Source organism: Babesia bovis, chromosome 1 (genome assembly GCF_000165395.2).
Source record: "Babesia bovis T2Bo chromosome 1, whole genome shotgun sequence".
Classification (NCBI taxonomy): domain Eukaryota; phylum Apicomplexa; class Aconoidasida; order Piroplasmida; family Babesiidae; genus Babesia; species Babesia bovis.
Genome location: NC_067396.1, coordinates 504,737 through 525,930, shown reverse-complemented (window position 1 = coordinate 525,930; position 21,194 = coordinate 504,737). Strand labels below are relative to the sequence as shown.

Below are 21,194 nucleotides of genomic sequence, written 5' to 3'. Positions count from 1 at the left end.
AACATCACGACAGTTTCTAAAGCATCTACCAATGGTTGTTTCCCGATACATGGTCAATGTGATCTAATACGTAAATATGCGTCTGCGTTGTCAAGTTCCTTAATTGGAAAAATCATACATATATAATGTTAAATAATGTTATCTATAATTAAAAATACATTCACAGCGAATGGGTCCTATCGGGTATTTTCCCCAATGCATCCCGTTTCTGCTTTCATCATCTAAACATACAACCTATACTAACACTATAGGGATATTCACGGCCATAAAATCACATGAAGATCCCACCTTTGGTGTCATGATTGAAGGATGTTCAGGGGGGACAGTAGTGTTGTTAATCAGAAATTTGAAGCTTAGCGATTAAATTAGGATAGTTATTCCTGAAATCTTCATATGTTGAAGTAGCAGTAAGCTGATGTAGAAGCTTGAGATCAATATCTTTATCGACATGTTCTAACTCGGCAAGTTTTACCTGAGCGTTTGCTATTACCTAAGTATAATTTACGCATAAGTTATTCCACAACTTACTTCTTGAGGGAATAATGCGATATCTGCCACATTAATGGCATAGGATTCCTTACATACACCATCTTTAATTTCATATAGTAAGACCATTTTCTTTGTCTCTTCAAAATACTTTGCTGCCACATATTTATTCTCGACACAGGGGTAATCTGAATGTCATAGCATGGGACTTAATGAAGATACCATCTTTAAGTTCACCCATTTCATGGAAATGGGTAGCGCAAAGGCAGAAACACTTTGCGTTATTGAGTAAATCCACTATAATTGCCCATGCCAAAGCAAAACCCTAATTATCAATTAGCAACGTATAGATAAAACGTACGTCATATGTTGATGTACCTCTGCCTAGCTCATCTATGATGACCAACGAATGTTCGTTGGCTGTTTTCAATATAGCGGCTGCTTCTATCATTTCAGCGAGAAACGTGGACACTCCTCTAAACACAATGAATAATACTGTTAGTATCAACTAACCGGAGTTGAATGTCTGATGCCCCAACTCTACAGAGAACATGCTTGAATATGGGAATCTTGGCGCTTGTACATGGAACGAATGATCCAATTTGATTCATAACAACGATGATACCAACCTAAAGCAATATGCAAATGCCGTGCAGGACCTACTTGTCGTATGTAGGTTGATTTCCCACCCATATTTGGACCCGTAGTTATATGAACTAGTGATGTTTCTCTTGTCATATATAGGCTATTAGGTACGAAAAGACGGGTATTAATTCCGCATTCTACTAAAGGATGCCTTGCATTGACTAAACTTATTTCCTTATTTTCCAAATCAATTTCAGGCCGCACATACTGCAAAGTGGCGGCCGCCTCTGCAAATGCTACTAATATATCTAATGTCGCAATTATGTTGGTGAATCGTTCTACCAATGGCCAATAAGTAGCAGCTACTTTTAATGCCTTTTTCATTAATCTTGATTGCGCAATTTCATATTCCTTTTGAGCATTAGCAAATTTAGCGCATAAGTGACGGAGTTTTGATGTTGTGAAGAGGAACTCAGTTTTATTTAACCTCACCTTCTCTACATATTTACTTATTCCTTCGCATTCTTGCAACAGTGCATGATCCTTTTTCGATACCCTGAATAGAAATCCCATATGATTACATTCAATTAGTTTCAGGTTACCTCCCTTTTTTGTTTTTTTCAATCCATAGTAAATTTCATCTTCAATAGACTCCCTTAAATGTTCCATTTCATCTCTGATAGTATCTAACTTATTACCCATGAGGGATAAGTTTTTATCAAAATTGCGGTTGATAACATAATTACGTTTTTCTGCTTCCTTTAAATCGACAGTTTTTTCCACTAAACGTAAGAAGGGCTCGAAGAGAGATGAAATCTTAAAAAGGGGACCACTGAACATAAGTTTAACGGTGTCTGCATGTATGCCATTGTACGGAATAAGCAAAAATTGCACCATCCTATTAACAGCTATCACACATTCATAAAGGTGTACAACATCCTCAAATGTCATCACATTCTTTTGGGTAGAGGACAATTCACTAACTCCTTCTAGAGATTTAAATTTCATTATTATAGAATCAAGATCCGGGACTTTTCTTAAGCATTCAGCCTGCATCGTTTTATATGCACCTCCCATAAAAGCTTCTACACAATCATGCCTTTTACTAATCTCATCGGCATCCGTAAGGGGCTGAGACACCCACATTCTTAATCTTCTCGCTCCAATGGCAGTGCGGCATTTATTCAAAAGACCGAACAAAGATGTTCCAGTTGATTCATCTGATTATATATAGTGATATTCTGATCAACGTACTAAAGTAATTACTCGTGGAGGGTAATATAGACAATGATGCGAACGCCGCCCTATCCATTGACAAATAATTATTAAGTTTATAATACCCTAAACGAAAGCTCTGCTTACAAGTGGGCTGTTTTAAAAGCTCAAAAGTATCAAATATATCCAACAGTGCGCGCATTCCTAATGGAGATGCAAAGAATTTAGAATAATTCCTAAGATGATCCTCTTGTCCAAGTAGAAACTCTAAATTCCCCTTTATTCTCATTTCTGCCGTAAATGATTAAAGATTCCAGATTGTACACCCACCTTCTACAGTTGTGATTGAGTCAGTTATACTTGTAGTTATATGCTTCAAACAATCTATATTACAGAGCGAAAGTATATGTTTGATTCTTTTAATATCAATACTATCCTTTGTTGTAGACATTATACATACAGTTGGAGCGACCTGATTACCTTTGTTTAATGCAATGTTGACATAAATACCTGTAGAAGGATTGATTCCAGCACTGTGAAGAACTCATTATCATTTATCTCTACAATATTCAAATTTGAATCCAACACATTACATATTGCTACACCAAGATACTTAATTGCAGATTTCTGACGTTTACATACTATAGACACAATTACATTGTAGTTATATGAATCATCAGCACTTAGTGACTCGATTGTCTGGCGTTCCTCCATTTTATAGACACAAATATTGAGTCTGCGGAATAAGAACCCAGAAGGTTAGGGGGAAGGGTGTGTGATGCCATAATGTGTAAAGCATAAGATCTACCGCACATTTATGTTGTATTAATATTTGTGGATATAATAAAGGAAATCGATGCTCATTGCTTCCGCCCATCTTTGAGGGCACTTTCCAGATTATGGAATCCTGTGAAACCTCCAATGTTCCTGGACACATTGTAACCATATATATGACATCATACCTGATATTGGCGCTATTCAAAGGTTTCATGGATGTGTGATCTAATCGGAATGATTCCATGAGGAACGCTGAATGTTTCTGTCGTGAATTACTGTGATCTTCGTCCTTAGAGTTGAACGAGGATTGGGAAAGCAATCCCGGAGCCCTATTTTTTGCTAAAGAAGGCGTCATATCACCACCAAAAATGTTTGAGTTAGAATAGGAAGCAAGCATGGCATCCATGCCAAATCTCCTATTGCTATGAATACGTTCTACGCGGTTTTTAATGGTTGCTGACGCCTCTACAAAATGGTTAAATCCATATGAGAACAAACCTACCAGGATATTTTTGATGATCCATCAGCTTGGATTCAATAAATATTTTTAATTCGTCTGTTTGTGACAGACCAGCCGAAGCTTGGTACTCTCCGGTTTTAAACTTCATAAGCAAATTCAAATCTTCTTTACTCACTTGTTTTTTATTTTTTGTTTTTTTCCTTGCATCATTGTCCTCTTCATCTGATGATTCGAAATCGCTTGGATGCAATTCATCTATGTCACGCAGATTCTTTGCATTTTTTAGTTTCATGAGCAACTTCATTCTCTGTTCTCTCCTGGTTAGTTCACGTTCACTTCGATCCTTTAATGGCATAAGTTTGGCCAATTCTCTTTCTTCTTGTTGCTTCAAGTCAGCATAGAACCTTTGCTTAGCAAGTTCTTCATCCTCTGCATTAATTTGTTCTACATCTGCAATAAAATCCTTCAATTCCTCGTTCAGATAAAGTTCGTCATCAGAGTCACTTTCAACCTCTTCAGATGAGTCCTGTAACCGTTGCTTAAGCAACTGCAATTTTTTCTTTATATCTTCTGGATCAGAAAGATTTTCATCATCGCTTTCTTCAGCTTCCACCTCGAACATGGTTTTCACAAGCTCCCTCATTCTGCGAATCTTTTCTTTTCTGTTATTTTGTTTTTTGTCAAGCAATGTTTCCTCATTTTTTCCCATGTGTATGTCGTTTTGAGCATTTGGCCTTCCATCGTCCATTGGGGTATCGACTACATCCGACGTAGTTGGTTTTATAACTTCATAGTTAGAAATGATAACTTGTTCCGTGTCATCTTCCACAATACGCTTCCTTTTACCAGAGATAGACAGCGGCATTGTATGATTCATATCAAGCTTATCTATGTTATTCGTTTTGTTGGAGCCCAGTAAAATCTTATGAGAGTACTCCGGTAATGGCTTGGACTTTTTTATTTTTTCATACACATGGCGGAATAGTGCCGTGAGTTTCATTTGGCCATCAATAGTCGCGACATCATTCTTGCTACCTTGCGATCTCTTATCTACCATTTCCACCGCTTCAGAGCACGGAAGATCCATAGCATTATTTCCAAATCCATTTCTGACATCGCAATCTACCTTTTTATCGATTTCAGGAACAGAGGAAGAATTAACGATATTATTGTCATCAACACCCTTTATACTGTCATCAATCAATGGCACCACGTGACACTCATTTGCAACTATTTCTGAAGTATGATCGGTTGATGATTCATGCTTATAATAGAGATTCATTTGTGGATTGTCAGTTGAAGAACCATATACAGAATCTATTGCAGTGTCACTTATATTTTCACAAATTAGCTTTGCGTCGTCCGAAGTTGTGTGTTTATCGCTGGATAGGGATTCTAAAACAACTTCAGAGGGTACACAATTGTCCGATTCGTTTATTCCTACTTGTGATTCTGGAGGTATATCGCAAGACATCACTTGGTCAACGTTGGCTTCTAATACGCGCTGTGCTTCGTCACAAAATTCATTTGCTACAATCTTATTTTCCTCTTGACACGGGGCTAAAAGCCAGGGCGGCATCTTTCCAATGTACGAACCTAGATTAGACCATTTAGGTCCATACTCATGGCTATTCCAAGGTTGAGGATTAACTTGATAAGATTTTGGAGGCTCCCCAGGAGAAGGATTATCAAGCCTTATTATACCGTAAGAAATGGCGTGCTGTTGTCTTATACCACCATTTAGTTTTTGATGTATCGATTTATATTGCATCAAATATTCGTATGAAATACTGTTTTGGTTCACTGATTTTGGCGCTTTTACATATATTAACTCATTCCTTTTGTTGTTAGCGTCGAATTCCTTTTTATTTGGATTAGACCACTTTGGCCCATTACCATATAATCTACATGCAGCTTCAAGCACGGTGATAGTATTTCTGACATTTTTAACCACGTTATTCGCCCGCTTATTATCTATCCTCTCCAACACTGTTTTTAAAGTATCAACAGGTTTGACATTCGACGTTTTGGTCCTTTTATGTGTCGATTCTTGCAACATTTGCCAACTACTGTTACTTATGAAGCCCTTCAATGTTTTGCTATATCCACCAGTAAAATTGTCCATACAGGCTACATTGGAGAATGAAGGGTCTGTATTAAGGCAACTCCCTACGGTTGCGGATTCCGCGTTCAACACATTGAACTCTGACAAATACTTATCGCTGTTTCCTCCAGATACACTTAGGTTTAAATTCCCTATTATAACACTACCATCCAACAAGGAATCAGGTAAGCTGCAGATGTCACCCGGTTCATTTTGTATGGGTGAAACCATAGGTCCACCTGTGCCTGGAGAATTCTGCCCTTTACCATGCAGCCATTTAGCTGTAACAAATTTATCGAGAACGAAAGCGTTTGTTTCACAATCATTTCTAACCAAATTTGTCTTGAAAGTGAAATACTTTGTTTTTTCCACGAGTTTGAGATCTGTGGCCAGTTCCATTATAAACCAAAGCTGCGAATGCATGAGACAATTCCACAGAAACGTACTTGCTGTCGGGAGGTTTTATATGCAATTTTCTGGGTATAAGCATATCTGTTGAGTTCCTCAAGTAGGGGAACCAGGCATATATTGTCACGTACATATTCTACATAATTAATCAACCCATCACGCTGCTCTACAGCGGCTCTAAGAAGATTGGAAAGAATATATTTGCCAGTTCGTCGATCAATTACCCTTCTGCTAAGGTTTGAATACAACAAATGTAAACATACATGAATGACGGGTCCGTTTTGTAGTCGAGTGCGATTCTTTTCCTGCTTTCTTCTAGTGGATTATTCGGCATCTTACTATAAGGTGATGCGATATCAAAACTATTAAGGATTGTTCTTTTGCCTCCATTAGTAAGCCTCATTAATACATCTTCAACCGAAAACCCTCCATTTCCATCAACAGGATCACCATATGCGAACAAAACATTGTTTTTATTGAGATACATTGGCTGCATATCTTCTGGTATTATCTCCCGTAGATTCTTGATAAGCCAAGCTTCTATATCATCGATTTGTAGCTTTACATTCTGCCTATTGTGTTTTCTTCCTTTTTTGATGACATCACTTCGTTGCTCAGAGGTAACGGGTTGATGATTGTCCTACAAGCAATGAATAGGGATTCGTATGTAACATACATTAGTGTCGTCGAAAATATCGTCATCATCATTGTCAAAAAGATGCAGATCTTCATCGATTGGCTGCTGTGACTCCATTTTATCATCACTCAACGGTGTCTACTAGAGGAGCTCTACCCTCGTTACACAGCACATCCGATACAACAAAGTTATTATATTCTAAGCATCATCATTGCATCACAATTAAATTACATATGTAGTTGCTACATCGGAAGGTTTTGTGGAGTTTACACGTGTAGGAGGTTTGAAACACACCGTTTGTTATGAGTTAGATGCAATTATTCCACAATTTTTACGATAAATGATATTAGTCATGAACAGCGAGAACATCACCATATAATTTAGTATTTCTCGTAACTAATGCGCGACCTGTAACTAAAAATGATCTATAACAAAACAACGTTAGATGGTGTGTTACAACACACAAACATTTACAGTACATTCCCCCTCAAAATAGCATCACGTCCTACGTACAGGAAGATAAATATTATGATTAGTCTTCCTAACAAACATATTACTAGAATGTTGTTACAGGTGCTTCTGCCAAGCCATACAGCGTCCAATACCTCTTTCCCTGTTAACCACTACCACACATTCGCTGATTACACATGTTTCCCTAACAAAAAACTCATAAGGGGTTAGTGTACTATCGGATATATATATATATATGTTACATTAATCTATGATGGCCCGAGTAATACGTTGGACACATCGAAACATAATAGATATATCGCACCGATTGTTAGTGAAACAATTTAAACCTTTAGGGTTAAAACGATTTTATTCTTCCGGTGATTCAAATACCCCTATTTTGGGGCGTACTTCTCAATTACCTATAGCCAAACCGGGTTCTGATAGGCTAATTGCCATCTTCACGTGCAAAATCTGTTCCTTGAGGAGTGCTAAATCATTTTCCAAGGTTAGTTTGGGCAACGTTTCGTCGACATCATACAGAAGGCATATAACTTTGGTATTGTATATGTCAAATGTTCAGGATGCAGTAACTGTAGGTCTCTTCGATTGTGGAAAAATCGTTTACAGTGCATTTAATATCTGACCAATTAGGTTGGTTTGGTGATACGAAGGAGAATATAGAGGACATACTGCTTCGTAATGGAGAGAATATACATAAGGCCGAACTAGGTATGTATACACATGTATTTCTGTAATTGTTAAAGGGGAGGATATACCGGAAGAAGACATTAAAATAATGGAGAGTCTGAAAGGTACCAAACATTTTGATTGAATGGTCTAAACTTCTTGCTGGATGAATAGGGAATGTTTTTTGACAACGTCTTCCCAAGTGGTTCTAGCCCTGAGCAGATCAGAAATTAGACAACACACCATTTCTACATCTATTCGTACTTGCTGCATAGAATCCCGTTCTCTTACGGTTACCGTTCCGTCATTCAGGGATTGGAAATCAACAGTAATAGCGTATGGTATACCAATTTCGTCCATTCTTGCATATCTCTTCCCAATTGATGCGCCTGTGCAATCAATCTTGTATGACAACCCAACGCCGTCCAAGTTATTTTGAATCTTGGATATCATGGGTTGGAATACATCTTTTGACGACAAAGGTAGCAAGCAGCATTTAATGGGTGCTAGCATGGGCTTTATAGCGATATACGTGCGCTCTTCTTGTTGATCCTGTGCAGGTCTAACTCTATATGAGTGTTCCAAAATACAAAATATAAGTCTTCCTATACCGAATGAAGGCTCAATAACGGCCGGTGTGAACGTTTCCTCACACACAACTGCTTTAACAGACTTGAAAGATAACATTTCTCTTGTTACTTCGAACACATGCCCATCTGCCGCCTTTATCGTCGTCATTCCTGTGGCACTAAGCTCCTCTTCGAGTTTCATGGCCTCTGGATGAGCCATATTATTCAATATTTCGAGTAGCATGACATGTTTGTCCTTGAATGTCTTTCCAATTAATGACCTATTATAATTTGGCACAACCTTGTCAACGGTAATGGGTTCTGGATATCGTTGACTAGCGTTCAATTGAATATTTGTCGCTTTTGAATGTGCCTGTAAATCGTATGCCATTCTGTCTGCATGTCCTACTACTTCGATCCATCCATACGACGTTAGGATTTCAGCATCCCAACAATCACACGCATAATGTGCCATTTCGTCGGACATATGCTGTCGGAAGCGCAGTCCCTCGTTAAAAATACCACACTTTTCTAGAAACAAGGATGTCCTTGCAAGGAAGTATCCCAATGCCTCGTTAGCAATTATACCTCGGTTTACTGCATCCTCTACACTAATGCGTATTAAGTTTGATTCACCTTTTTCCTGTACGTCTTTCGGTAAGAGGCTTAGGATAATATGTTTAAATTCATCATACCTCGCATGTGTTTTGTTTTTCGGGTGCACGAAGTATTCTACTTCGGCCATTAAGAATTCACGAACCCTTAGTAGACCATTTCTTGGACTGATTTCATTCCTAAACCCCAATCCAATCTGGGCGGCTGCTAAAGGCATCTTGCCACCATTAGATTCCAATAATTTTGCAAAATTCACAAAGATACCTTGAGCTGTCTCTGGCCTGAGGTAGACTACAGAATTAATTCCTCCCTTTTGACGACTCTTTGGTCCTATAGTGGTTTCGAACATGAGGTTAAATGGGTACGGTTTCGAAAGTTCATTCCCGATTGGCGATGTGATGTTGTTTTCCCGTATAAAATTCTCAACATCATCAAGTGACATATTACCGAGTAGATTCCGTATCTTTTCTAATTCATCACAACCTAGATTCAGCAACGCAGTGTTTTTTGCATTTACATTATCCGCCACTGTTTTACCTTTCAGAGTACTAATTACAGAATCGATTACATCTTCAAGGTACTTATCAGCTCTATAGCATTCACCATTAACTACGTCTGTTACCATGAGATCTGTAAACCTATCTATGTGTCCTGACGCTTTAAGGACAGCATATGGAGTGATGCATGGGCAAGACACCTCTAGCATTTCGTCAAATATAACGAAATGTTGACGCCATAGATTTTCTAGCTCTACCTTTAAAGCACATCCCGGCGGGCCGTAGTCGTACAGTCCAGCTGCTCCTCCATATATATCAAAAGAATTGGCGTAGAAGAACCTTCTTTTGAGCAGATTTTCACATGAAGCTTTATTTGCTTTTAACAAGTCGACAAGCGATTTGGAATCCATGGTTATATCCCGAATTGTTTGGTGTTGCACAGTCGAAAAATTCCTTTGGGAATGCAAACAGTTTGACGTATTTTGCGAGTTTTTATATATAGAAATATCTCTGTACGAATGATATAGGGAAGATTTAGGTATTTCTAAATCATTTTTTGCGGTTATGGTGTGATAAACAAATCCGAAGTTTGTTCTCGAGACACCTTTAACATAATGTTTTGTAGAAGCACAAACAACACAAATGGCACAAAAAGATTTGATATTTACCATGAAGGTTGCAATTATTAGCCGTTATAACACAATGCAATACTCTTTGTTTCAGTCTACTCGCAGTTGGGTTGAAGATGATTCCCAGCGACGTTATATCCAGTAGACAAAAGTTTACTTTCTTAATTATACACACATTACATAATACATAAATTTGTAGTGATATTTTTGCAGTGTTGTGATCCATCACGATTCACGGACTTAGTGTGTTGTGTTACCCCTTACGTTATATTTACATGTGAAAATGGCGTTCCGTATATTGGCTGTTGGCGCTAATAGAGAAGACATGGAGAAGCATGTTCGTTTTAGCTCATTTCTTAGCAAGTATTCTTCGATTACTTCATCTTTGCTGAAACTAGACAGTGTACTTTTTCCATCAGTTACTCGTTTGGAGTTGTCTAAAAAAGATTACGATTATATGAGCATTTCAGCTGTGTTTGAATATGGCAATAAACCTTGTACTTATGACCATGTGGTACTGGCTACCGATTCCACATTTTGCAGAACCGGGTCAGATGCGTCACCGCTTTTAGAAAAGTTACATGAAGCTTTAACACCCAATGGCACTATCGTTATAATTCTTCCCCATTCTAATCCAAATGTATGTTGATATACACTTTGTTATAAATTTACAGGAAAATGTCGTTAAGAAGGAGTGTATGTACACAGGATTCGTGGAACTGACGTTTTTCGAGCACAATAATTTTAAGTGGATTGTTGGTAAACGGCCCAATTGGGCTCCTGCACAACGTTCACTGACTCGAGGTACTCTAAAAGTCGTTTCTTTGGACGACTACATTCCCTCTGCTCCAGCAGCTGAATCATGTGACACTAAACCTAGACCATGTGCAAATTGCAATTGTGGACGCGCTGAACGTGTTAATACCGATGCAAAGGAATCAACGGTTAACGCTGATGGGCCAACTTCAAGCTGTGGCAAGTGCTATCTTGGTGATGCCTTTCGTTGCGCAAACTGCCCATATCGGGGCATGCCGGCTTTCGCACCGGGAGATAAGATACGTCTAGAATGACGATGAGATATATAATATCGTTCTTAATACACAACTATGTGCTAGCAACGGTACTACACAATTGTTAGTTGTATGCACGATTAAATTCACTCTTGAATGTTCTCATATTGTGGCCAAATGAACGCTTGTAGCTCATTAGCATACTTGTAATAGATGGTATGAGGTGTGTTATATTTCCTACAGTTATCGAACATGCGTTTGAGTTCTTCTCCGAATTGTGATTTGGTTTTATATTCTCCATTCTTTGCCTTCTTTTTCATTGTAGATATATCCGTAGGGTTTTTGATGATATCGTAATAATCCGGAGCTTCCGATTGCTTTACGGGCTTTCTGAAGGGCCAAGAACTTTGTTGTTTCTCAAGGTTATTCAAAAGGTCCAGTATAGCGTTCTTCAGCGTCTTCTTACCATCGGGATCATCAGCGCCAGCATGAGAATCTGGTCCATGTTTGCTGCTTGGTACAACATCGTCAGTCCATCCAGCCTCTACTAAACCTGGAATATCTCTCGGATTTATAGTAATACCCGGGTTTTCCTTGAAGAATGTTAATCCATCGTACACTTTCAAAGGCTTGATGGCTTCTATGCATTGGGATATAATTGCCTTTTGTTTACCCAGCATATCACTAAGCCTTAAATAGTTTATATTGGGGGAAATATAGCATTCCATAAGTGTACCTCCATCGTAATCCTTGATATAGCCAAACCAACGTTCCTTTGGCATGGATATCTTTTGTGAGAACCCTTGTTTTCTGAAATAGCCAATGGCAAAATTATCGGCATACGTTAGGAAATACTCGATATTTGACTTTTTTACATGCTCCTTCAGATGGTTCATAATACGTGTACCATAACCTTTGACTTGTTCAGTGGATTTTACAGCAAGAAAAGCAATCTCTGCAAACCTTTGCTCAAAATAAGGTCTAAAACAAATTCCACCAATAACTTCACCTTTCTTTAGTAAACAAAAAGTATAATGATTCCTATCAAATACCAATCTCACAATATATTCTCTAGGCATTTTAGGTAACTGTCTCGAAAATATGTTTTTAACCGTAACTAATTTTATCAAATGCCCAGGTTCTCTGTCGTTGGTGATACAATCAAATGATATGATACCTAGATCCTCCTCTTTGGCACCGCCAGCATCCCTGTGAAGGAAACCTAAACCCGTTTCAGAGGGAAGGACAGATTGCAGTTGGTATCCATCAGCACTGCTCATGGTACCTATTGTTTTTGCCTGTTCATCTGTAAGACCACATTCTTTGCAAAGCAATGTTATAATCATATCAGGATGGTATTTAAAGACGGTTTTTTCAAGCTCTGATCGCAATCTATCAGCATTGATTATCAGGAGCGATTTAAGGAAATCTCCGCAAAAATAGTCGCACAGATTCGTTCCCAGGGGTGTTTGCCTCTTAAGGAAGTTCTTCCATCTGATATATATTCTTTCATAGTTTTTGTCCATGAAAACTTCAGCATCATGTGATTTGATCCAGTCTTGTAAATGCTCATCGTTGAAATTCTTCCTCGCTTCCGGTGTCAGGAGTTGCTGATATCCTATGATAGCACATACGCTTTTTACTAATACATTAATACTTTGAGAATCTGATTCAGCTAATACTTTTCTGAGTTCGAGTAATTCTTGCCTTTTCCCCTCTGGTACTCTTTCCAGCGAGAAATTGACGAGAGCAGTAACATCAACGCCGCTGAGGTGTAGGCGATTCGTGGCAGGTATCCTTTTGTTCTCTAACTTTGTTTCAAAATTAGAAGTAAACGGATTTGGACGGATTTTACAATCTCCAACGTAGAGACGCACAACATTCCTTACGAGTGATGTTATTGAAGTATCATTTGCGATATATCCTTCGTCCATGGTATTGTTTGCCATATTATTGGAGTATGTAGTGTGCGATGGTTCGTTCGTTTTGTCGATTCGTTGTGCTTCCTTTATATGTCGTTTGGGGTCGCGTTCACCATCTATTCGTGAAGTCCCATCCGCATGGGAACTGCCTGAATATCCTACCATGGCAACTTTATATTTTGTGATTTGCGATATGCATGAAACCAAACTACTACAGTGTCCCTTTGTGCCCACATTACCAGGTTATCGCCTCACGACGCGCCAGGTAGATATGCACACCCAATTATAGTGAGAAATCTTAATGATTATAAAGTTACTTAGTTATTATATGACCTTCCTGTACATTTTGCATATTTGATAAATGTTGAGTTCCATTTCCAGGTCTGTTTCATCTTTGTTTGTTTCTAGAAGTTCGTTTTCGATCGATATGTCAATTAGTTCTTGCGTTAGCTTCCTTTTGTCTGAGGAATCTTGAGTATTCGTTGTGTTATTCAACCCGTGATTATCCTTTGTCATTAGTGTACCAATTGAGGTCAGAGCATTATCGAGTTCTATTGTGTTGCCAAAAGCTGTATCTTGAACATTCATCTCATCCATTAACTTCCTCATTTTAATGTCCATATCACTACGTAGGTATTGTTTAACTTCGTCTGGGTACTTTTGTTCCACTATCATGAGGAATGGCATAAACTCGAAGGTATCCTTTTCTCCTTCATCTTGTTTTCCCGAAAATTCGGCATCTGTCCGATCGTTTATGAACATCCACTGATAGATTAAGAAGTCATTTAATCGGAGAGCGTAGGCGAAGTCAATGATTTTTAATGCTTCCCTGAGCAGAATATACCTGTTTGGGATAGCCGATGTCTTGGTATCACTCGTGTGTTGAACGTTAATAGTCGAATCGTTCCTAACCATTGCATTGAGGTTACTTATAGAGGTATGGTTTGATAATGCTCTATTCTCCCTATCGAACACCTTGATAAGTTCAGACAAAAGTACGGGCCATAAAACGGTTAAATGCTTTTGTGACATTTTGATTAGCAATACGCGCATAACCAAAAACGTTTTTGCCCTTAGATTATCATCATCATAAGCTCGGAAATTTTCCGTGAGTCGCTCTATGATGGTTGCGATGTGCATAGCAAAGGTATCACTGCGGCATGCGTATAAAACGAATGCCAACCTCTTGAGGTACTTTATACGAGACTGTATATCGATTGTCTTGCTAGTGAATACAGAGCTATGAGGCGGGCATGTGTACTGATCCAATTTGTTGAGTCTATCCACAGTACCTCTACAGTCATCATCAGCAACCAATCTGAATATTTTGGCGGTACATCTCAATCCTCTGCGATCATTTTTGAAGAAGTACGAGGCATTGATGAAATCAATGACTGAACGCTTTATACAGTGCAGTGATCCTTCATACAGCTTGAACGGCAGGTGCCTCAGCAGCAACAAAACAAGGTAACGATGCTCTAGTGGCTGCTCCGTCTTTTGTTGCAACGTTGGCAAAATATACGAACCCAAACTGTTACAGAGCACATGGAAGAAAACGTTTGCCACTGCCGTTCTCCTACTTAGTTGTACAGTTTCGTGACTGAATATAACCAATTGAGACAGTGTGTTTATGCTGGCACATTCTTGACGATCAATTGGGTTTGCTTCTGGATTGTGTTTTATAGCTCCCAACCCAGTGGTATATCCACTTAAATTCAGTATAGAATCCTTAGGATTGACTCTATCGTGGTAATACTTGTTGATGATGTAGACATGTGGTGGCAATGGCGGTTCCAAATCATATAGACCTGGTGCCAGCCACTGGCAAACCTTGTGCATATACATTCCAACACTCTGATAAATCAAGGCATACATCAGCTCACTCAGGCACTTCTTCATCAGTTTTTCTATGGCATTAGCATTGGTCGTAGGGTGCGTTTTATCAAAGTTAATGATGATGTGGAATACCCAAAGCAAGACCATGGGCTGCCTAGGGTAGCTCAAAACAAAAGACAAATATCGCTTTATAACCTCCCAAGTACTCTCCACATCCTTTTTGGATGTAAATTGCACGTCTGTCAATGCATATATGAATTCACATACGGAGTTATCCCTCACATTAGCACTTAGCAGTTGGTACCCCTTTACAACCTTGTACTTTGAAGATTTAGCAAACGGTTCCAACATGTCTACAATGTATGTTATCATCTTGTGCCTTGAGAATTGTGGCACAGCGCTCAAGCACCGTATCATTTCCAATTTCAATTCTCGGGTGGCACTTGTATTTTCCGCTTCATCCCACAGGATTAAGCATCCTTCAGTAAAGTGATATGGGAGTAGCTCGAAAAGAAACCTGAATCCGTATAAAATTTCATGGTATATATTTTGGATAGCCATTACGATATCCAACCTGATGGATTCTGACGGATTGGTCTCACCAGTAAAATAGATGGAAGACATCTGGGAAGGTTCAGTAATTACGGTATCTGCATGACTCAGCCCACGTGTCCTGTTAACTATATCCAGATTGTTTTCAGTTTTTACCCAAAGTAGACATTGGATGCACAGTTTAACTACCTGTGATATTTCAAGTTTTATTGGATCCTTTATTGTTGCACTAGTGCACTTGTGCTTATTACCAAAACCGAACAACTGCCTTGCGGAGTCATTCGTTTCATGGTTTGCAAGACCATTAGCCGCTAGACTAAGAATTGACGATAGGCTACATGGTGGCAAATCACCTTCGTAGTTGAATCTATCACTGCATTTCAAATCTATTCGGCAATTAGCCACTTCACTTGTAATATGCCGCAAAAGCACGATCATAGCTTTGAGATATTGCGATATAGCAGATATATTTGTAGTTTCTTTACCTTGGTTAAGATGATTGCAAAAGTGCGAAATGAATGCCGCTGAATACCTGATCGATTCAGCACCGGTAATGTATTTTAGTGTATATAACGAGAAATCCAGGTACGACTGCAACAAGTGAGGTTTACTTGACTTCCCTGTGTTGCGTATACACGATTCCAATATTTCACTAAAGAATGGCTCCTCTGATAGTTTTTTAAGCTTGCCTACATGGCACCGCTTTATTGCAATTACATTTAAAATGTAAATCCTAGAGAGTAAACATGATTTTACATCCAGCGTGTCTCTTCGTTCAACATCCAGAATATCACGAGCAGAATAGTCCCTTATTGAAGTAGCTTCAGCTGGCGATAGCATGAACGCTCCCGGCAGTTCTTTGTATTTCTGCCAGTTTTTAGTTTCTGGCGTACCCATAATGAATCTTGCTGCAACATCCTCTCGTTCAATATCTGTACAATCCATATTGTCAATATCTAGTTCCTGTGCCTTTGATATGGGTGTTGCAACGTCATTGATCCTATTACGTATGACCTTGTGTTGAACAGGCTGTTTGGAGAGTGTTTTGGCAGCATCTATCAATGCTAAAGTCATTTCACTAACCGATTGGGAGTCGACGTGGCAACGATCCATTACAACCTTGAGCAAGTACAACAATTGTGTTTGGATAATAGCTTCATCCTTTAGGTGGAAATGGTACAGGACAAAAAGTAAAGGTCTAGAAACTAGGCACGCAACTTCCTTAGCCCTGCTTGTTGGTTGTATGGTGGACAGAAAGAGCTTCATGAAATCAATGGCTGTACATCTAAATAGCATTGTATTCTCGTGAAAGGCATGATTCGAATTAATCGGTTGCTCCATTGATCCGTTTGCGTAATCTAGCAACCCTTCAAAAGTCGTAAAGTTGAGAAGCGAGGATACATCTACATCCAGACATATATATTTAAGTGTAAGCACAACTATCAAATCCACATAATCATATATGCACATATCTTCATAAGATATACCCTTTGGATCCTTCAGTACTGGGAATGCTACAAAAGGCTCACTAGGCTTTGTATCCATCGAGGCGGCACTTTTCATTCTCATCTGGCTTGTTACCGATACCTTATTCAGATTTTCATCACTGCTTTCAATATTCTTGGATGACGCAATCGAGCTTAGCATTGTTTCGTAAATATCTGTGCCCTGAACAAGCTCGATAAGTTGGGGAGGAGCTTGGCACCTTTGCATCAAATCAAGCAGCATAGGACCTTCACGGCTAACGATGTACGACAGATGGCGAAATCTCCTCAGAATGTCAACAATGTATGAACTGTATGAAGCAGGGTCAAACTTATCAAATGCGACCAATGCTCTTAGGATTGGATTTATTAGATTCGGCAGAATGGCAACAGATTCGGATAAGAACGCACAGGAATAATACCTCAATTTAGGATCGGCTTCTTCCACGTTGTCCAGGATACATCCTAGAGCCTCGGGGAACAACTCTTCTTCGGGGGCGTGAATATACCCATATCTCCAGAGTACACCAAATCTGAGCATGGCGGTAACTTTGACATCGGTTGACAGGGATGTAAGATCTTTTATTATAATCTTTTCTGCTTCAACTCTTGAAAGCGGCATTGTGCGATTGAATTGTATAAGAAGCAACACAATTTCGGAATGGCTGGCTGCATAGGTTTCATCCAATGAATTCCACAATTTTTCTATTATACATTGAACATGCTCCCCATTCGTTTCTACATAATGATACATGTCGCGTTTATTTGACAAGCTCAGGAGCTCTATGAATGTCCTTATCCCTCGGCAGAACAGCTGCGCATTGCTGGACGTGGTGCACTTGAGTAAGGCTTCCATCCATTTACTCAATTTGAATCCCGATTCGACTTCAGGGTCATTCTTTGTCCCAGAAGCATCATCGTTAATACTTACGGTACGTGAATCTGGGTCACTTATAAACAGCATCCTAAGCCGGTAAGATTCGCATTCAGTTGTTTCATCCAATGACGGGACTGGAAGTACATTACTATTCACTATATCCTTAGCTCCATCGATCGCATCTGTGTATACCTGATGTTTGTTGAAACCTTTCGTTACAGGAACCACTGACATATATCCATCTAGGGCAACAAATCTCACAGCCAGTTTATTCAACGCATCTATGATTTTATATTCGTAAACCGACAGTTCATGTGCCTGCTGCTCAAAATGGGTAAGGGAATCTGTGTAAAGGTTGCCTAAATAACGACATATATAAGTATTACACTTGCTTTGGTAATCCACAACCATGTTTATCTTTTTACCCGCATCTTCGTCAAGTTTTATGGTATCTGCGAAGTTCATAAGATTTCCTTCACCCCTTATGATAGCTTCCAATCTTGAGAATATAGTGGATATATACATGATTATATGGTCGATGACTGCCAGATCATTTTCGATTTTAAGTTTATGCAAATGGTCCAATGCGTTATTAACCAACATGAAAAGACCGCAGAGCACATCCTCTAGGCAGAGTTTAGTACATATTTCATCCAGGTAAACGCTGCTTAGTTCTAGTAGGTCGTGCCAAACACTGGAACAGCTTGCAAGCGGTGAACTGGCACAGGCATTATATTCATCCACTATCGACTCGAATATAACGTTGGTTGGTGTTAGACTGGTGTCGAATATGAGCCTTGTGCTTTCGACTATGTTTGCTCTCCATTCCTCTTCTTCGTGTTCCTTGCATATATACTTCAAAATGGGTATACATAGTTTGGGCATGAGCTTATCCGTCACTCCCTTGAGGTCTGCATCAGTGATGAAAGTTACGATGATCTTGATTGGGATCAAGACTTCTTCGAGGTCCTTACCCTTGGCCATCAGCAAGTCTTTGATGGCCGAAATCAAATTATCCTTGGTATACTTGGTGAAATATGTCAAATCCAACGATTCCGGGGAAGTGTTAAAGTCATTGGTGGCATTAAATATCCAATGATACAATCTTCTGTTAAGGGACCAATTTCTCTTTGTGAGCAACTTAAGGCACTGTCTGCATAACACTGACTTGTCCTCATCACTTAGTATATCGGAGTCCATCGGGAAATGCTTGATTAGCATATTGATCATCTCCCTTAAGACCAATAGTGATTCATCTTCTGTGGTTGCTTCTAGACTTTTCATCACAAGTACATGCCTATGCGGTACTAATATTTCCACTCTTTCAGGTGGTAGCATTGGGAGTCCTGGTGCCAGTTTATTGGCAATCACTGTAAGCGTCGACATACGAATTTTACTTGCGTTGAGCAAAATTACCCACAATGCTCGCATATAACTTTTTTCGGAAACGCAGTCGCTGATCTGTTCGAGCACTTTATATACATGTTCGTAGCTCTCTGATTTATTATCATCCAATCCCGGCAGAATGCATATTAATAACCCTATCAAGCATGGGAGAAGTTTTTTGCCTAGAGGTATGTAGAATTGTTCAATGATATTAAGGAAAATTGGCCTTACCGATGATGAACTATACGTAAAAAAGGGGAACAAACCGCTACTAAATAGTGCAAGGTTTTGAGCGAGCCCTTCAGGGCCGACCTTTTGCAATATAGAACTGTAAACCTCGAGAGCTCTGACATGGATACCACTGGGAAGTTGGGGATTGAGGCATTGAGCCAGTCTTTTGCATATTATTTCCTTTTGTGGAATTTCACATATTGGAGACTGTAATATGCTTTTATGGAGCTTTATCAAGCAATTCATCAAGTCTGCCCATTCTTTTGGCTTCTCGAACTGTAGCAATATGTGTTGTACTTCTGCGTCGAATTTCTTTCTGTCGCTCCATTGTGTGATATCTAGAACCTGAGGAACCGAGGGCGGATCAGTTGACATTGGAACGGGACTTCAAATGTGATTACACCCTTTCAATACGTTATATCAATTTGGATCCGTTTTCCCAGGAAGGTAGACAAAATGTGTTTGTTGGCTTGGCCAAGTAGGCTTCATTCGATCTCCTATATAAATCCTTTACACTTTTCTTCCTGTAATTTATTTTACAAATCAAATATGCACATGTTAAATACTATACCGACGCAGTTGAATTATTGATATATAATCGTGGCGATGGGCACCGTTTCACGATGACACACATTTCTCATAGAAGGCCACATATTATGCATTTTTTCGTTGAAAAAATTCCTACATATAATCCAATTTTTATAAAACTAATTCTTTTAGATTCAATGGCGCGCTTGGTTGGATACCAAGGGTTATTTGTGTGATATATGGTGTCCTATAACCTACAACGGATCTTGCCTACATATAACTTATGCAATGGGCTCTAACCGATACCAAACATGTCTTACACTCGAGGTGATAGACTGGATTTGCGCGATGACTGACAATGATATATTGTCTTCTATTACCACTGTCCTTTATAGGTTATACTCGTTTATATTACCCTTCAAAAGGCATTCAATAGACTATATATTTTGTCTCTTGTTGTAATCCAATGTTACGTTTGTAATTTCATGATACATAATAATCCTTGATCATATAGATCTTCCGTTAGTATATTTGGAAACTCCATCTTCCATGGTCTCTATTTGCATAAAAAGGATATTCATCTAGAATTATATAAGTACATTGACCAATAGTTCATCAAAATGTTAAACTACGAGAATCAACTAGTGCCAGCATTAGCCTATTTATGTAACAGTTGTATCTATTTCATTATACATGAAATTGGTAGATATGACTAACAATACTGTTCCATAGTTACAATGCGATATACATCTATAATGTACTCCACCCTTTAGCATTTGGGTGTATATTTACAAATACTTCATAGAATGGAAAACATCCTTTTTTAGTGGAGGCGGTATAACATATATCCCTTGTGTTCATGCTCTGCAACATTACTTGATATTACAGTTAAAGTGAGCCTGTTGCAAGAGATAGGAACTGCCATTTCTGGGATTTATAATTACAAGTTCATATTTCGTAAACGTTCAACTATTTTTTTTGATTATGTACCTGTGGAATATATAACCGGACTTTGGTATAAACTTATTTCTATAACGTTACTCATTAAATATTAGGACTAACCAGAATCATTGACACCAGCTAAGGTGATAGGCACAGATCGGGGGGTAATATTTCATGGTTTTGGCGCCGTCATGTGATGCAAAATATCTAGAAACATCGGCAATTTTGCTACTATATTGGTGACTATATTATATTAATGTGTGCTAAGGACTATAGTACTAAGAACAGACACGTATTTCCCTAT

General features: G+C 38.8%; 7 protein-coding genes across 7 annotated transcripts; 2 read left to right on the top strand and 5 right to left on the bottom strand.

Moving 5' to 3' along the window:
* Positions 1 to 308: 308 nt before the first annotated feature.
* On the bottom strand, positions 309 to 3,015 carry BBOV_I003810 (MutS domain DNA mismatch family protein). The gene is made up of 9 exons (XM_001608981.2): positions 2,797 to 3,015; positions 2,617 to 2,758; positions 2,326 to 2,577; positions 1,150 to 2,291; positions 1,000 to 1,115; positions 848 to 962; positions 709 to 811; positions 529 to 674; positions 309 to 490 (listed from the first exon to the last, which is right to left on the bottom strand). Exons 1-9 carry the CDS (start codon positions 2,998 to 3,000, stop codon positions 335 to 337), a joined length of 2,376 nt encoding a protein of 791 aa, XP_001609031.1. The 5' UTR covers positions 3,001 to 3,015; the 3' UTR covers positions 309 to 334.
* A 99-nt stretch (positions 3,016 to 3,114) lies between these two features.
* BBOV_I003790 (uncharacterized protein) lies at positions 3,115 to 6,849 on the bottom strand. The gene is made up of 6 exons (XM_001608979.2): positions 6,712 to 6,849; positions 6,299 to 6,675; positions 6,074 to 6,263; positions 3,566 to 6,038; positions 3,249 to 3,528; positions 3,115 to 3,213 (listed from the first exon to the last, which is right to left on the bottom strand). Exons 1-6 carry the CDS (start codon positions 6,787 to 6,789, stop codon positions 3,147 to 3,149), a joined length of 3,465 nt encoding a protein of 1,154 aa, XP_001609029.2. The 5' UTR covers positions 6,790 to 6,849; the 3' UTR covers positions 3,115 to 3,146.
* Positions 6,850 to 7,362: 513 nt separating this feature from the next.
* Positions 7,363 to 7,958, top strand: BBOV_I003780 (DNL zinc finger domain containing protein). The gene is made up of 4 exons (XM_001608978.2): positions 7,363 to 7,630; positions 7,666 to 7,717; positions 7,753 to 7,854; positions 7,890 to 7,958. Exons 1-4 carry the CDS (start codon positions 7,394 to 7,396, stop codon positions 7,955 to 7,957), a joined length of 459 nt encoding a protein of 152 aa, XP_001609028.1. The 5' UTR covers positions 7,363 to 7,393; the 3' UTR covers position 7,958.
* Positions 7,959 to 7,960: 2 nt separating this feature from the next.
* On the bottom strand, positions 7,961 to 10,221 carry BBOV_I003770 (putative glycyl-tRNA synthetase). The gene has a single exon (XM_001608977.2). It carries the CDS (start codon positions 10,162 to 10,164, stop codon positions 7,963 to 7,965), a length of 2,202 nt encoding a protein of 733 aa, XP_001609027.1. The 5' UTR covers positions 10,165 to 10,221; the 3' UTR covers positions 7,961 to 7,962.
* Positions 10,222 to 10,298: 77 nt separating this feature from the next.
* Positions 10,299 to 11,232, top strand: BBOV_I003760 (Cytokine-induced anti-apoptosis inhibitor 1 family protein). The gene is made up of 2 exons (XM_001608976.2): positions 10,299 to 10,762; positions 10,797 to 11,232. Exons 1-2 carry the CDS (start codon positions 10,406 to 10,408, stop codon positions 11,190 to 11,192), a joined length of 753 nt encoding a protein of 250 aa, XP_001609026.1. The 5' UTR covers positions 10,299 to 10,405; the 3' UTR covers positions 11,193 to 11,232.
* A 25-nt stretch (positions 11,233 to 11,257) lies between these two features.
* On the bottom strand, positions 11,258 to 13,244 carry BBOV_I003750 (Bromodomain family protein). The gene has a single exon (XM_001608975.2). The coding sequence runs from the start codon at positions 13,217 to 13,219 to the stop codon at positions 11,279 to 11,281; it is 1,941 nt and encodes a 646-aa protein (XP_001609025.1). The 5' UTR covers positions 13,220 to 13,244; the 3' UTR covers positions 11,258 to 11,278.
* A 125-nt stretch (positions 13,245 to 13,369) lies between these two features.
* On the bottom strand, positions 13,370 to 19,855 carry BBOV_I003740 (dopey N-terminal domain containing protein). Its single transcript, XM_001608974.2, has one exon. The coding sequence runs from the start codon at positions 19,793 to 19,795 to the stop codon at positions 13,379 to 13,381; it is 6,417 nt and encodes a 2,138-aa protein (XP_001609024.1). The 5' UTR covers positions 19,796 to 19,855; the 3' UTR covers positions 13,370 to 13,378.
* Between the last annotated feature and the right edge of the window lie 1,339 nt (positions 19,856 to 21,194).

Coding starts and splice junctions, on each gene's coding strand:
- BBOV_I003780 (XM_001608978.2), top strand. CDS start 7,394: ATGATGGCCCGAGTAATACGTTGGACACATCGAAACATAATAGATATA. Junction 7,631..7,665: donor GTGCTAAATCATTTTCCAAG/GTTAGTTTGGGC, acceptor GACATCATACAG/AAGGCATATAACTTTGGTAT. Junction 7,718..7,752: donor ATGTTCAGGATGCAGTAACT/GTAGGTCTCTTC, acceptor AATCGTTTACAG/TGCATTTAATATCTGACCAA.
- BBOV_I003740 (XM_001608974.2), bottom strand. CDS start 19,795: ATGTCAACTGATCCGCCCTCGGTTCCTCAGGTTCTAGATATCACACAA.
- BBOV_I003810 (XM_001608981.2), bottom strand. CDS start 3,000: ATGGAGGAACGCCAGACAATCGAGTCACTAAGTGCTGATGATTCATAT. Junction 2,578..2,616: donor CTCAATCACAACTGTAGAAG/GTGGGTGTACAA, acceptor CATTTACGGCAG/AAATGAGAATAAAGGGGAAT. Junction 812..847: donor GAGGTACATCAACATATGAC/GTACGTTTTATC, acceptor ATTGATAATTAG/GGTTTTGCTTTGGCATGGGC.
- BBOV_I003770 (XM_001608977.2), bottom strand. CDS start 10,164: ATGGTAAATATCAAATCTTTTTGTGCCATTTGTGTTGTTTGTGCTTCT.
- BBOV_I003790 (XM_001608979.2), bottom strand. CDS start 6,789: ATGGAGTCACAGCAGCCAATCGATGAAGATCTGCATCTTTTTGACAAT. Junction 6,676..6,711: donor ATATTTTCGACGACACTAAT/GTATGTTACATA, acceptor CATTGCTTGTAG/GACAATCATCAACCCGTTAC. Junction 6,264..6,298: donor AAAACGGACCCGTCATTCAT/GTATGTTTACAT, acceptor AAACCTTAGCAG/AAGGGTAATTGATCGACGAA.
- BBOV_I003760 (XM_001608976.2), top strand. CDS start 10,406: ATGGCGTTCCGTATATTGGCTGTTGGCGCTAATAGAGAAGACATGGAG. Junction 10,763..10,796: donor TTCCCCATTCTAATCCAAAT/GTATGTTGATAT, acceptor ATAAATTTACAG/GAAAATGTCGTTAAGAAGGA.
- BBOV_I003750 (XM_001608975.2), bottom strand. CDS start 13,219: ATGGTAGGATATTCAGGCAGTTCCCATGCGGATGGGACTTCACGAATA.